This window comes from Ailuropoda melanoleuca, chromosome 1, assembly GCF_002007445.2.
Source record: "Ailuropoda melanoleuca isolate Jingjing chromosome 1, ASM200744v2, whole genome shotgun sequence".
Classification (NCBI taxonomy): Eukaryota; Metazoa; Chordata; class Mammalia; order Carnivora; family Ursidae; genus Ailuropoda; species Ailuropoda melanoleuca.
The window spans coordinates 2,913,289-2,929,060 of NC_048218.1; the positions used below are offsets into that span (position 1 = coordinate 2,913,289).

A 15,772-nucleotide genomic window follows, 5' to 3' on the forward strand; every position below is an offset into this window, starting at 1 on the left:
GTCCTCCATGGCCACCGAGGACGGCTGTATCCTCAGTCCCTCCTCCATCCTCCGTCACAGCGGAGTGCACACTGGGTTCCAGAGGGAACGCGCTCTTCCTGGAGCCCAAACTGCAGGACGAGGAACCAGCTGTCCTCCATGAGGGTCTGACAAGTGCTGGAAAGACTCCTGCCCCCAAAGAGCTCTTCCTGGGCTTTGTCACCTTGGCTTAAGGTACTGTCAGTCACTCTTCACCCCTCAGGAGGCTGGCTGGCCAACCTGCCTCCTGTACCCAAAGACAAGCAAGATTCTTCTTTATCGGCCAGATTAGTGAGGGTCAGGAGCAGAAATCCCCACAGTGGGGAGTGCCGGCGGGTAGGTATCCCCCCCCACTCGACCCGGGCACGGGCCTCTGCTGGCTCCTGAGGGGAAATCCGCACAGCCTCTGGGGAGTGCAGCCTGACGGCACAGAGACGTGAACGGCCCATTCTTGCATCGCGCAGACATGGACTCAGCGTCCCTATACATCAGACACTGGTCCAGGCCCTGAATGACAAATGCCTCGACCGCAGGCCCTCCCTTCTGGTGGAGGAGCCCAACAAGAAATAAACAAGTGTGGTCTGTACACCTGGCAGCCTTGCAGAGGAAGGACAGCCTGACACACGCGACAAGGACGGACCTTAAGGACATCACGTGCCATGAAATAAACCAGCCACAGAAGGACAAACACCGTCAGATTCCACTTGCAGAGGCATCTCAAAGGGCCAGACCCACGAACACACGAAACGTAGAATGGGGAGGGGTCAGGAGAGGGGCTGAAGGAAGGGTGTGGGGACTGTGTTTGATGAGGACAGAACTTCAGTTTGAGAAGGCGGAAAGTTCTGGAGACGGACGGTGGGGATGGGCCGCACAACAGTGCGAAGGTACTTAATGCCACAGAACTGCACGCTTAAAACGTAGTTAAGACGGTGTACTTTATATTCTGTGTATTTTACTACAATGAAAAAAAAAGGAAAAACAGGGAGAGAGTTGGAGACCGGGGAGGCAAAGTGGCCACATTCCCCAAGCCTGGGAGGGCTGGTGCCCCCCGAAAGGTGACATCTGAGGCTGGAGAGTTGTGTGGGGCTGCCTGGCAGACGGCAGTAAGAGTCCTCCAGGCTGACAGCACGGCCAGCGCCCAGGCCCCGGGGCAGGAGTGTGCCTGTGACGTCATGGCAGGCCCGAGGGACCGGAAGGAGCAGGGGAGCACACTCAGAGCTGGCGCGGGGCTGCCCCTCTGCGAGGCCCCTGCAATCCTGGCGTGGCGCTCGCCCGCTAAAGGAGCACCCCTGCCTGGCTCCAGACTGCCCAGCCGGAGCAGCGTCCTCCCCAGAGGCTGGCCCTGGTCATTCGGGCCAGCTCGTCAGCTTGGAAGCCATGCGGGGCAATTCCCACCTGTGGACACGTGTGGCGTGAGTCCACAGCTTCCCAAGGGCTTGGCGACCCTCTCGGGATGCTGCTCTTACAGCAGAGGCCACAAAGTCCTGAGAACGGAGGAGTTTCCCAGGCCAGCAGGAGACGTCAGAGTGGCACTGCCCACTTCTCTTAATCCCTTCCTAGAGCAACCAGGAGCGGAGCAGAGAGCGCGGGAGGCGGGGCCTGTGGCCTGGGCAGGGGTGAGGCCCACAGACTGGCAGCCGGGCTGCAGCGGAGGCGGTGCGCGGGCCCGGGGCAGGCTCTGTGCAGGGGTGGCTCTGTCCAGCCTGGTTCCCACGGCGGGGCCCTGAACGCCGGCCTGCAAACGAAAGGCTAGCTCTGGCTGCTCAGTGGGCAGGGGAACCGCGTGCGCTCTGCCAGGGGAACGCTCGCCAGCGGCCTGATGAAGAGCAGCCCCGGCGCAGCCCCGGCGGGGTGCAGTGGGCAGGGCGTCTGCAGGCCGACTGCCCGGAAGCTCTGTAACATACAATGACACATTCATGCCGACTGCTTGTAACGTACGGACTCACATCAAAAGCTGCATTTGTTTTGAGCAGGTATTTGCTTCACTAAAAGTTTACAAAATCAAAGAAAGGCGAGGACCAATGAAACCCGTGTGTGGGCCCTGAGAAACTGTCAAAGGCCACGGAGGAAACAGGAGGGGACCAGGGGACACAGCAGATGGGAGGGGACGGGAGAGCACAGAGGAAGCGCTGCGGCCCGGGTCAGGGCCTCTCCGGCAGGTGCCAGGACGGCCGGACAGGCGGTACTGAAACCTCACCCAGGGTCCAGAGATGGGATTCACTCGATGAAAAAGTCCTAGAAGAGCAGGCGGGGCTGGAAATGCTGCTGTGACCGCAAGAGCCCGCCACGCCCAGAACACAAACATTCCCACACAGAGAATCAGGACCGCAGCGGCTTGAGAATGCTCAATGGGAAGCGAAGACCATGAAACCACCTCTCAAATTCTAAGTAAAAGAGCTTTCCAAGTCCCAGTTCTCCTTCCTGATTCCCATTTTTAACTTTTGGACCTCCACTGCAGAGAGCTCATGATGACCGCCCGGCCCTCCGCGAGCACCCTCCTTCCCTCCCAGGCCCCCACCCCGGGACGCGTGCTTTGGGCCAGATACGAGTCAGGTGCTTCGTGCGTATTTCTTCTTACCTAACAGAAGGGGGGCAGACATGGTGCTGCCTCTCCTCTCTTTCAACCTGTCTTGAAATCTTGTTCATCATTTCGCAGCTCTGCTTCCCCTTCCGATGGAGAAGCCACGAGAGCAGTACCCGACGATAAGGACAGTGGAGGACCGACACACCCTAGCTCTTCTCCAGCTCGGAGCTGCAGTGGCCAGGCCGCCAGATGACTGACCTCCAAAGCAGGACAAACCCTTCCAGGCAGGAGGAGACGCAGACCGGCTCCCCTTCAGTAGAGCACAGGAAGGGGAAAGAAGACAGCCGGCCGTCGGGGGGACAGCGTGCACTCGCACGGGGGCCGGTGAGGAGGCGAGGGGAGCAAGCTAGGGGGCTGGAGAGACCCCCTCAGGGATATGCAGGCATGGCCCCTGCCCACCACCCTGCCTGATGTGGGAAACAAAGGCAGGAGAAAAATTATTAAATTTCCTTACTACCTACAGCCCATTGACAAGTCCTCAAAACAGGCAGAGGGACCTTCCTCTAGGGACCCAACTGCTTCGATGTTAATACTTCGCTAAGGGCAAAAGGCAGTCTTAGCCCAACACCCCTCCCCTGCCCCCCCAGGATCCTGTAAGCCTACTTTAACGGACAAAAGTTCCTTTAGAAATTTCCTTTATCTCTAAACCCTCCAAGTGTATGGCCCACCAATGTACATCTGAAGGGTCTCACGACTCAGGTTCTATTAGATGGTAATAAATGACCTTTTCCCAACAACAGCTAGCCCCCTCAAGGTCCTGGAAACCTTGCTTCCAAAATTCCTTAGAGACTTGTGCTCTCCCTAACCCCTTCCTGACTTGCAAATATACAATGGGCCACTCCTCATGACCCGGGTGCAGCTCTTTCTGCCCACGGGTCCTGACCCCATGCTTTAATAAAACAACCTTTCTGCACCAAAGACATCTCAAGAATTCTTTCTTGGCCGTCGGCTTCAAACCCTAACGTCTTTCCAACATCACGACCATTTCCTCACATGAAGTAAGAGCCTTAATCCACGAGGGGAGGAACCACCTCACGCTGCCCCATAAAGACCACTACTTCTGGGGAGGCCCAGAGAATCATTTGGACCCAGGATGCAGCCCTGATCCCAGGCCCACCTCCTCTCACTCTGTAAGGCAGAGTTTGCTGGCAGAGGCATGAGCAGGCAGGACTGCTGAGAAGACTGACCCTGGAGCCACAGGACCTGCCCGCCACTGAGGCCAAATCAGGAGAGCCCCTGCCTCCACCTCCCAGCCTCACTGGGTCTTCTGCTGGGGGCGGGGCAGGAGCAGGGAGACCACCTCGGGGGCTCAGGAGTACGGGGCCGGCCGAATGCTGAAGGCAGGGCAGAAACACAGAACAACGGTCTGGCTGGAGGAATCCGACTGTGAAAAAGCAACAGCGAAACCTAAACCCAGCACGTCGGTTCAAAAGCCTCCCTCCCCCATGCTAGCGGCCTGTCGGAGGGGGTGTCCCCATCCTGGGCGCAAGGACTATCTATCTTGGTCTCTGCTGTTCTAGCAGAAAAATCCGGCACTCCATCACGAGTTACGAGGCACAAAGTTAAAAGCACCCCACCTTGTCAAAAGGGGCAAAGCAGTCCTCAGAACCAGACCCAAGAACACCGGCTTGCCGCAGTCACCTAGTTAGGGGCACCCGCCTCCAGCAGGTGCATCCCGCCACATGGGCTCCCGCGGTGCGGCCAGGGTCATCTCTGCAGAGGTCCACGCAGGGAGTGGCCACGCTTCCCTGGCCGGGATGGCAGGGCCAGAGCACGGCCCGCTTCCGTCTCTGGGAGTACCTGGAGCAACGTGAGGAGGACCCCGCGGCGGGGGTCCCAGCGGTGCTCTCGCCCCAGGACACAGGCTCCCGATCCCACGCAAGCTCAGAACCACCTTCCCCACTTCGGCCCGAGAGAGAAAGCGGTTTTAACGCACGGTGTGGGGATTATGGTGCGGCAAAGCTCATCTCCACGGGCTTGCTGGCCGTTCCGATTCGCCCGTCAGTGACTGCCCGTCCATATCCTCTGCCATTTGTCTCTGGATTTCCAGTCTTTTTTCTTTTTGATCCGCAGGACTCTTCCCTTAACCCTAACTCGTAACTCCTCATTGGAGGTGGACGTTACGACAGAAAAACACTCCTCTCAGCTTCTCGCCGTCCACAGTCCACAGCGTCCTGCACTGAGCGGACACTCCTCTCAGCTTCTTGCCGTCCACAGTCCACAGCGTCCTGCATTGAGGGGAAAAGCTTCCTTTGGCTCTGGCCAAATCCACTCGTGTTTTATCCTGTCATTTATGTGTTCGGGGTCTTAAAAGGTCTTCCACAAGGTAACAAAGAAAACCCCCCAGGGCATCATCTACTGATCCACCGTCACCAACCCATGACCCCGGGCGTCTGCCTCACCCCACTTCTCTGACTCTGCTAGAAACCACCGATGACCTCCGGGGTCCCAACCCAACGTCCTCCACACACGCCACTTCCTCTCCTAGAAACACGCCTTTCTCAGCTTCTCTGGCTCAACTCCACCGTTTTGCTCTAACCGAACTCTGGGCTTCAGATCTCCAGTCTACACTAACACGCAGTGTAGACGCTTATGGGCTTCACTCTTTCTGACAGGACTGCTGTGTTAATACTAATGAAAACAGGGTTAACAGAAAGCAACGTATTTTAAAATATACGTGGTTTTTTTCCACAAGACATTTTCTAAAAAAAATGCCTAAGCAACTGAAGCCATCAACATCCTTAAAAATGTTCCTTTTCAAACACTGCCATAAAAAAATTTCTCCTCTATATTAAAGCCATCACTGGCTTTTGCAGGCTGAAGTCTTGGGTTCATTTAAATAATGACATAAGAAATGGAAACATCTGTGCAAGATAATGCCTTCTAAATACTATTTGTATGTCAAATACTAAATTATTCAATTAAGCCACACAAAGTAGCCCTTTACAGACTGACCGTGGGAGAGCTGGGAGAGCCGCTGCTGGGAGGAGGCTGGACCTGGGCCCGGGCCCGGGTGCTGGGACAGTGGGCTGCTGGCAAGCTAGCCGCAGGCCCGCTTCTGAGACCAGCCTTCATCTCGTCGTCACGTGGGCTTAGAAGCTACAGCCCTGCAGCTTTGCAAATCTTAGTTTAAAAACCGTACAGAGATCTTAGGTCTTAGTGAAGACATGAGTCTCTTACTGTAAAAGGGCAAAACTCATTTGTGCTGCAAATTCCGTCTCACAGTGCTTCTAAGAGCGGCACAGGGGCCAAACGTAACATGCGTTACTTCTGACCTCTGCATGACGTAACAAAATGCAAAACATTAATCCAATAGGTCTCTTATTTTCAGGATTTGCTAGATCACTATTTTTCTCTCTAGATAGATGGGTAGAATTTGATGAGTTATAAATATTATTTTTGAGCTAGAATAAACCTTATAAACCAATTTCTTCCTTTTACGAACAAAGCACTTGAAGCCTAAAGGGGTCCAAGACTGGGCCGAGGTCTCACCTGGTTAGAACTGACCTGCAGGAGCTGGAGGGACGACAGGGGCTCCGTTTCCCATCCAGTCAAACAGAACGTTTCCTGAAACGCTGTCCTTCGAGCAGGCTATCCTCACTGCCCACAAGATTCACAATTTCACACGCACTTCTTAAAAACACTCGCGTCTGCTTACTTTGGCCTCTAAGCATAAACAGTTTGGGGGGAGTTAAAACACACTAGACTACAAAGAAAAAACTCTCTGAAACTATTTTCATGTAGCTCTTCAACGCGTCCAGGAGGACCTTGGGCGTCACTTTACAGCACGCACCGTGGAAGGCAGCACCTCGCTGATGAATCCTTTTCTCATTACTATCCAAATAATCAGGTTTATGATAAACCACAATAAAAAACAAACAAGAACTTTCCAATTTTTTTCCCGGAATACCAATGACTAACTGAAGTAAGTGATTTAAGGAAAGATTCCTGTAAATGCAAATGGACCTGAGCGTCCCAGTGCAGTACAACCCTAATTCCTAGAGTGCAGGGCTCACTACGAACACCACGTCACCAGCAAAACCTGTCAACAATTCGAGTGTTTTACTTAAAATGGAAAAGCAGCTTGCGGTGACATCAGCTTTAGAAAATAAAACATCCATAAAGCATGTTTCTATTTTTAATTTTTTTGCTTTGATAAATCAATCGCTTCACAAAAATCCCTTTTAAAGACAACAATCCAAGAAAACATATTGTTACAGTATTCACATTTTAAAGATTGTCAGTTCATAGACCAAACATAACTAAAACGAAGGCAGATTGCGGAGTTATTTCTGTCACTAACTGCCAGACACGGGCCTTTCCCCGCCGTCCGGGGACGTTCGAGTCTGCCTGACGCTCACTCCCCCAGGGAAGGACCAGACCGTCCGACGCCGGGCCCTGTGCGGTGTGGGTGCTGGCAGCGCGGCTCCCGCAGCCTGGCAGCGCCCACCTCACTCCGCACGCAGGGTAAATCCTACACCCCCCGTCTAGCTGCGCTCGGGACGCCGCACAGTGGCCATCGGTGCCGCTGGCCCGGGAAGCGGTGCAGCCCGTCGGCTACCTGCTCCACCAGCGGCACGGGAGGGACCTCATGCTTCACCTGGTCTCAGAACGGTCCGGAGCATCCTCCTTGTGGAAAGTCACGAGCAGCGGCGTACAAGCAGCTGTGCTTCCGGGGGCGTCTGAGGGGCCCAGGCCTCCGGACGCGCCTCTCTGAATGGCTCACCCTAGTGCTGAGAACCTAAGAACACCGGCCCCAGCCGGAGCGAGCACATGCTGTCACTGGGCACGGAAGGCCGAGTCTCAGGCCGGAGGGGGTGGGACCCTGCGCGCCCCCCTCTCTTCATGGATGCGGTCTGTGTAGCCCTCGACTAACAGGCTGCCGCTCGCTCGGTGAGCACGATCCCTGCGGTCCCTGCGATCCCTGGGCGGGGAGGGAAACAGTGACCAGCCCGGGTGCCCCCACTGGGAGAATGTCTGCACTCACCCAAGGAGCAGGGCGGCTGGGAGGGACTGGGGACCTGGGGATGGAGGAAGCCGGCTGGCTGGCCTCCCCAGGTCCTAGCTTCAAGAAGTCCAACAATGTCAGACTTTAGGTCAAGTTAAAATGATCTTTTAAACTTGGGTAGACTTACTAAAAATATTACAAATCGTTTATAAATAAGGAATGTAACTGCTGCTTAAAAATGTGATTCTCTCGCCAAGAGTTGATAGTCAAGTCTTTCTTCTAAAGCTCCTGAAATATTTTAAGAAAAATTTCCATGTATTTCTAACTGCCTTCTAAGTTATCTAGGAGATACTCTTCTGTGATTAACTTTAATCAATAAATTCTGGGGGGGATCAGTTGCAGAACTGAATGTGCCCCCGCACAAGATGTCCCTCGGCGTCCCCTTGGTCTGTGGCACCTACCAGTGCCGACCCCAAGAACGGACAACTTTCCCCAACGTGAAACTGTCCTTTAGAAACACAAACTGTGGCCGTCCCGTGTAGAGAGCTTACGAGACAAGGTGGCTTGTCTTCGCTCTGAGAAAGAGCCCCACTTGCACGTACGGGATAACACACAGAACCCAGTCTACTGTTTTGGTTTGCCTTGTCACCAGGAAGTGGAAGTCCACAGTTAGTCCAAATCTCGTGTGATCAAGTCAGAGGGGGAGGGCTCTGGAAATTCCAAAGCAACAACGGACGAGGAGAAAACACGGACACCAGGACCAAAGGCGGGAGAGTCTGCCGTCACGCCGTCACCCCAGTCACCCCAGTCACCCCAGTCCGGGTCACCGTGCCACTTCGGGGAGATGTTAATTACATAACAGAGCTGAGCGTGGGTTACGGGCCCTCACTCTGACCCAGTGGGGTAGAGGACACTTTATATTAGTTTACAATGAACATTCTATGCCTAACATGTGGCTGACGGAAACATCCTAAAACAACACACAGCTTGGGGCGCCTGGGTGGCTTAATGGTTAAGCATCTGCCTTCGGCTCAGGGCGTGATCCTGGAGTTCTGGGATTGAGCCCCACGTCAGGCTCCTCCGCTATGAGCCTGCTTCTTCCTCTCCCACTCCCCCTGCTTGTGTTCGCTCTCTTGCTGGCTGTCTCTCTCACTCTGTCAAATGAATAAATAAAATCTTTAAAATAAACAACAACACCACCACACAGCTAACTGGCAGAGTAACCATTTAACTGGAGTCAGATTTAAATCAGACAGAAATACGGGTGGTAAGAGTGTTAACCGAGGACTGGCCACCACTTCACCTGACTTACCTAGTCCTATTTAGTAACACCTTTAGCTCTATGCTCAGATCGAGTATACGATGCAATCTGAGCCTTTACATATAAACTGAAATTTGCAGGTATCAAAATTTCATTCAACAGTTGTTTCTTTCATAGCAGTAGATATAAATCACCACCCTGGGATGGCAGAGAACCATGGAATGCAGCTAACTTTGGGCAGGTTCACTAAATTTGGTCAGTTCAGAACATTCCAAATTGAAATAGTAAGCAAGTATTGTTTCTTCTCTAGAAATTTTATCCTCAATATAGTCGTAATCCAATTCATAACGAATTTATAAAAATAGCTTTTTTATCCAATAATTCCAGCAAGGTAAAAATAGGAGTTTCTTTTTATCTATAGCAAATGAAACAGGCTCACGGAATGTGCGAGAACCTAAGCGTATTCAGACCGCTGCAGGCCCAGCACGGAGTCACGCCCACTCTCTCGTTGTGCGGCGTCCGCCTCGCACTGGCGACTTATGATGCGGAACCTTCTTTCAAACCCATGGGCCACACAAACAAATCAGCCCACCGAGACCTGCTCCAACCACGGAACTAAATGAAAACTGCATAATTTTTTAGAAAATGGCAGCACTATTCCTTAATCTAATTAGGGGCTCACAGGGGTGTTTTCATTCATCACATTTTTAGCGTTAAACCTTTAAAGAATTTCCTTAAAAACCCACACACACACGCACACGCGCACTTGCAAGAAGTCGCCGCACCAGCAAAGACGCTCTGGAAGCGTACTATGAAATACAAAAGTGCACTCTTCTCTATCTACATAGAAAACACATTAGAAATAAAACTGTGTAAAATGTTTGCTGTGCAAACTATAAAAAGTCAGGCCAGCCCCCCCCCACGGTTCTGGGCCGAGACGGCCCCCTACTGCAGGGAGTCGCTGTTCTCCAGGACGAGGCCACTGATGTGGGTGGGGGCGAGCGTGGCCCCACTGTCCCCCGTGCTGTCCACAGACTCGTCCTCGCTCTGTTCTGCCATCATGACCTGTTGCACTGCCAGGGTGGCGCCATCCGAGGACAGAGACTGGAGGCTGTCCACGTTCATGCTCACGGGCGTGGTGATCGTCACAACAGCTCCTGTGGCAGAAGGTTAAAATCAGCACCCACGCGGGAGGACGCTTTGTTACTCAGCGGGGCACTGTTTGCTATGTGACCTCATGCTAAGACCCCCATGTATGTTTCTGGGATGTTCCACAGGGAGTAGGAAATGGCCTCTAGAATCAGCCTCAGCCCTCCCTTAGCGAATGCACTCTAAAAGCTCCTGGTCCACAGAAGGCCTCAGGGGTCGGGACTACAGAGAACACAGATGCACAGGGCAGAAAGCAGGTGCCGCAAGGAGAACAAAAGAGACCAGGAACCTCAGAGCACGCTGGTCCCCGTGCGCCTGCCAGCCTAACAGCCGAGGGACGGGAGCTCCACGAGCGCGAGGGGCTCTGCGGCTACCACACACACGCGGGGCCTGCTGCGTGGGTAAAGGCTGCACAAGTAGTGACGGGTGACGGCAGCAGACCGTGTCACAAGGCAGAATTTGGGAAACACTTCTCAAGAAATTCATTCCTTCACTCTGGTCGACGCACAGAGTATCATTTCACGTATGCAGCAGGAGCACAGACGGGAAACTGGTCATGAGAAGGGTTTCTTTCTTTCTTTTTTTTTTTTAAAGATTTTATTTATTTATTTGACAGAGAAAGAGGGACAGCCAGCGAGAGAGGGAACACAAGCAGGGGGAGTGGGAGAGGAAGAAGCAGGCTCCCAGCGGAGGACGGAGACTGATGCGGGGCTCGATCCCAGGACTCTGGGATCACGCCCTGAGCCGAAGGCAGAGGCTTAACGGCTGAGCCCCCCAGGCGCCCCATGAGGACAGTTTCTGGAGAAGATTAGGAGCCACGATGGAGGAAAAAATCACTTTTCACTGGATAGCTTTGTTTGAACTTCTTCCCCAATATACAGGTATTGTCTTTTCCAAGGAGGGAGGGAGGGGAAAAGGGAGAAAGAACTAATACCTTCGTAACTATTCTTGGATTAAAAGAGAAAATAAAAACTGAAAACATAAATTACTTAAATATAAATAGAAGACCACTGCCTATCAAAACCCCAGTGATGAAGCCCCAGCTTTAAATGCACATGCCACAACTCAGGAAACAAACTCAAACATGGTTTGCAGCCCACCATAGGGCCCCGTCCCAGCCCTCCGGCCAGCACAGCTGCGGAAAGCCCCCCGTGTACATTCGGGGGAGGACAGATCCGCACACACGTGCGGGAAACAAGCTCTGGGAGAGAACCACCTGAGAAGATTCGAGGACACTGTCCAGGCCTCTGAGAGCTGGCTGCATGGGGGTTGGGGGATCGGGGGCAATCTAAAGTCTTGCCTTGGTTTGAGCAGTCAGCCTAGGACTGAGCGCCCCTGGGGCACCAAACAAGGACCAATCACAAAAGCAAGGCACGAGAGGGTCAGACCGTCCCAAGTATCATCACTGCTAGAACAGAGCTCAGGAAGACCTGCCACAGCGCGAGGACACCAGTCCCCACCAAGGTCAAGTTCACGGTGCCTGGCGTCCAGCCCAAGATGACCAGGCACGCGCACAGGCAGGGAGACAGCCACAGGAAGGAGGAAACTCAGTCAGCGGATGCCAGCGCGGTACCAACAGATGTTAGAACAGCAGAGAAGGACATCAAAACAGCTCCTGTGACTGTGTTCTAGGACGGGGAGCCACGAAGGGTAGAAAGGCCTCTCCCAGAACTTCTGGGATGAGCACGACACCATCCACCCTGGAACGCACCCTCGGTAGGACCAGCGGCAGGTTAGCCACAGAAGAGCGTAGTGAAGCCCAAAGACAGACACAGAAACCATCAAAATGGCGGAAACAAGAAACAGGGTCCAAAACCCGGGAAAGCGCACCAGTAACAACAGGTGGGCCACTGGGGTCCCTGAGGGGTGGGGGAGGGGCGACAGAACATATACTTGAAGGAATAAGGGCCCCAAAGTTTCCTAACTTAGTAACAGTATACTGCTGAGGAAAAATAAGTACAAGAAAGTAGGACTGAGCTAATAACACCATTTATACACATTTAAGATTATATACACCCAAACGATCCAAACTTTGGAGAACTCCCGCCAACATAAAGGTGCTCAGTAAACACAGGAGATCAGGTGGCCTGTGCTGAGGGGAGAGAGGGACAGGTCAGAAGGGACTAGCAACAGCAGACCCAGGGCCGCAGGGGCTCATCGCAGTTCAAAAAAAAAAAAAAAAAGGCAAAATGCCAAGTGGTGAGGATGGGACAGCTCCTTCCTGCACACTTAAGTCCGAGGGAAAAGAAACACAGAAAGGGGAGAAAGGGGACAGCGCACACTGTGGACACTGGACCTCTGAGCCGCAGGCACTGTGTGCGACTGTCCCTGGGCTCTGCAGAAGATGCATTCCTCACGTGTCACACGCAAAACACCGCAGCCATGCACACACCCCAGAGCTCACGTCCACGCCAGGCGAGGCTGTCCCCTGCCCCCCAAACCTCGCCCCTGCGCACCTCCCCCACCCCCACCCCCCAGCACCTGTTGCAGCCCACCTTCCGACATGGCCAGCTCGCTGGGTGGTGGCTGTGCAGCTCCAGAGGCAATGGAGTCAGGCCAAAACCTCTGGACCGGTCTGTTCTGAGCAGTTTTCTTCTTAGTTTTTGGAGTTTCTGAACAGCTAGAATCCAACATGGGCTGCAGAATCCGTCTTCTGGCATTGATGAACCTGGGCATCAAGGGCGACACAGGGAAGCGGTCACCAGGCCGGCCCTCCTAGAGCCCTCCCGCTGAGCACGGCCCGGCCTGGGACCGCCCTGGGCACCTCTCCCCCTCACCCAGGGAGCAGTGACCCTGCACAACCCCGTGATCTCGTCCCTCCCAGACCTCGCGGTGTGGACGGTGCCTGATGCCACTCATGGTCACCTCCGTGCACGTGGCTCTGGGGCTGGGCTGTGGACCTCAACACTGCCCCAGGTGATGGGCTAGTTACAGAAGGGCCCCTGTCCTAAATCCCCCAGCTGTGCTGGTGCCACGACAGCGCCCCCGGGCAGCCCAGACAGGGACGGGCAGCCACGGTGGGGACCTGACCCTGCATGAGCAGAGCTGCGGGAGCATGCAGTCGTGGGAACGTGTTTCACTGGCTTTAAATCTGTGCACGGATAGCCACCTTCTTCGGCCAGCACCTTCCCGGCGCCCAGCCAGCGCCCTCGGACCTGGGAGGGCAGCGGAGCTCCGGCTCGCAACGTTGGCCCGCCAGAAGCCCCGGCTGCTCGGACCGCACACTCGGATGCGACACAGCGGCACCCGCCACGCTTCCTCCTCTGGGAGTACGGGCGAGGAGGGGTTCACCTCTCGCCGGAGCGGAGCCTGCTCACCCCCGGATGAGGGCGAGGAGCTGTGTTCGGGTGTAAGAGAAACACAAGCTCCGCGGGAGACTCGGGCTCTGGGCCGGTCCCGGCGGCGTGCCCCCACGCCCCGCGCTCCACACCCCCAGACGCAGAGCAGAACGGGGATGCTCTTGCTCCCAGGCCACTTAACACGAAACATCCTGACAGTCAGCCAGTTAGAGTGGGCCGCTCGTCGTCCCCACCGAGAGCGAGCCTGACGTTGGGCAGAGACGACTTAAATGAAGTTTAAAAAGTAAGATAAAATCCAAGCACATTCGGAAGCATCTACAATGGCAAGAGGGTGCGTTCTACGATGGAAACGAGGGGCCTGAAGCCACAGAGCTCCAGGCAGTGATCTGGCCCCTGAGCACAAGCAGGGCGGGCACTGGAAGTCACAGGGGAGCCCCGGCGGCCCCCCGCTCGGTGCCCACCCGGCCACTGCCTGGGGAGGGAAGCCCGCGGCTGCTTCTCAGCACCTGCCTCTTTAGCCGCCTCGTTCAAAGCTGGTGGGTGGCAGGGGCGCAAGCTAAAGGGGAGTCCGAGCTCAGGCCAGCACGAGTTTTGTAAATGTAAAAGGAAAGAAAGTCACAAAAAGTGAAAGTAGTTACAAATATGAAAAGATTTTAGAAATTTTATGCTAGTTATCCCAGTAAACTGTTACTAATGTAAAAATTAAAAGTTGATGTCAAACCTTCCAGATAGGACACTTCTGTTAATATAACAGAGCAGCAAGTTAGGGAGCTCGAGGAGTCGAGAGATGAAGAAAAGTAAGAAGGCTGACCAGCAACAAAAGCATCAGATTGTCCAAAGAAGTGACTCCAACATCCACCCCCAGTCAATCCATTGACCGTCCTTAGGACTAAACCCAGACAGGAGGCATCACCCAAGACACGGGAAGAAACGGGCGTACCAGGCCATGGCAAATGTCAGAGCAACAACGTAGGGGAAACCTTTGTTTTTGCTAATGCTATTTAGAAGATCTGATAGGAAATAATTCAAGGAGCATGGCCTATATTACTGACACCCAAACCTAAAACAAGGGCCCAAACTCAAGATAACAGAAATACTGAGTGCAACCCGCAGCATACCGCACATACAACCACACGTGTTGGGAGATTCTGTCATTTATACCGGAACTTACCTGACCCTCAAGTTTAAATTTTAACAGTTTTTTTTTTTAAGATTTTATTTATTCATGTGAGAGAGAGTAAGTGGTGAGTGAGAGAACACAGGCAGGGCAGGGGGTAGTGGACTCCCCGCTGACAGGGAGCCCGATGCGGGGCTCCATCCCAGGACCCCGGGATCATGACCTGAGCCAAAGGCAGACGCTTCACCGACTGAGCCCCCCAGGTGCTCCTAAATTTTAACCGTTAACAAGGTGGAATTTGTGCTTGTTTTTCTTTCATGGATGCCCATTTTATAAGCCGAAAGTGCTCCCCACGTCTGAGTAAGTACGCACAAAGGAGACAGAGGACTGACACGCAAAGTATAAGTACACCCCTAGACCTTAACGCCCTTCATCACGTGAACAGCTCTGATCTCAGGGGAACGAATGCACGTGGTCAGGGTCCAAGCGTCCACAGCAGTATGTGACACCAAAATTGGAACAGGATGTTTCACTCAACAAGTCAACACTGCCCCCAGGCATTTCCCTCTTAGGACCCCGAGTCCTGCTGCGGGGGCAGGACCACCACACGGACGGCTGGGGGGCTACTTCCCCCACTCAGACCTGAACAAGTGACACAAGGTTTCCAAAGGTGGGGGAGCCGCGGGGGGTCACCAGAGGTCAAGACTCCTCAGCGCCACCATGCACCACCCAGAGAAGCTCATCGACAAAAACGTCACGTTTCTGAGTGAATGTAGGGGCTCAGGGTAGTAGTAACACAACGGAGAAACACAATTGTTTTTGTGAGAGAGTGGGTGTGCAGGTGCAGGCGCTGTGGGGGGAGGGGCAGAGGGAGAGAGAAGATGCCAAGCCGACTCCACGCCCACTGAGGAGCCGGACACAGGGCTTGAGCTCATGGCCCCAAGGATCATGAGCTGCGCCAGAATCTGGAGTTGGGCGCTTAACGGACTGAGCCACCAGGCGCCCTGGGTAAACATTTCTAACCGGACAAGCAGGACGCAGACAAAAAGTCCAGAGTGAGGACTGAAAGTTTAAGTTGGAAGCGCGTGCTGATTTACTCCCAAATATTCTGCCACCAACTCCTGTGCTCTGATAACAGTGTCGCTAGTGAGAAGGACTCCGATATTTTCAACCAAATCCCACCACTCCTTAGCATACTTTCGAGGCTCTCATGCTGACGGGCACAACCTCAGGGGCAGGCGCGTCTTACCAGTTGTTGACTTGGAGTAGTGTCAAATTCGTCTGAGCAGCAATCTGTTTTTTCTCATCTTCTGTCGGGTAGGGATGCTAAAAATAAAAAGGAGGGTTGCCATGAACTTCAGTTTTTAAAAAGGAACTCAAGCTTATCTGGGACGAA

At 53.8% G+C, this 15,772-nt stretch overlaps 1 protein-coding gene across 9 annotated transcripts in view; it reads right to left on the bottom strand.

Moving 5' to 3' along the window:
- Nucleotides 1-6,726: 6,726 nt before the first annotated feature.
- PKNOX1 (PBX/knotted 1 homeobox 1) overlaps nt 6,727-15,772 on the bottom strand; it is a 56,639-nt gene continuing 47,593 nt past the window's right edge. For all 9 annotated transcript variants that reach the window (XM_034655078.1, XM_019803004.2, XM_034655065.1 and 6 more), the window contains 3 exons: nt 15,626-15,702; nt 12,456-12,628; nt 6,727-9,968 (listed from right to left, as the gene is read on the bottom strand). In XM_034655078.1, coding sequence (XP_034510969.1) covers nt 9,757-9,968; nt 12,456-12,628; nt 15,626-15,702 — 462 coding nt within the window. In that variant the 3' untranslated portion in view covers nt 6,727-9,756. The remainder of the gene's footprint in view (nt 9,969-12,455; nt 12,629-15,625; nt 15,703-15,772) is intronic.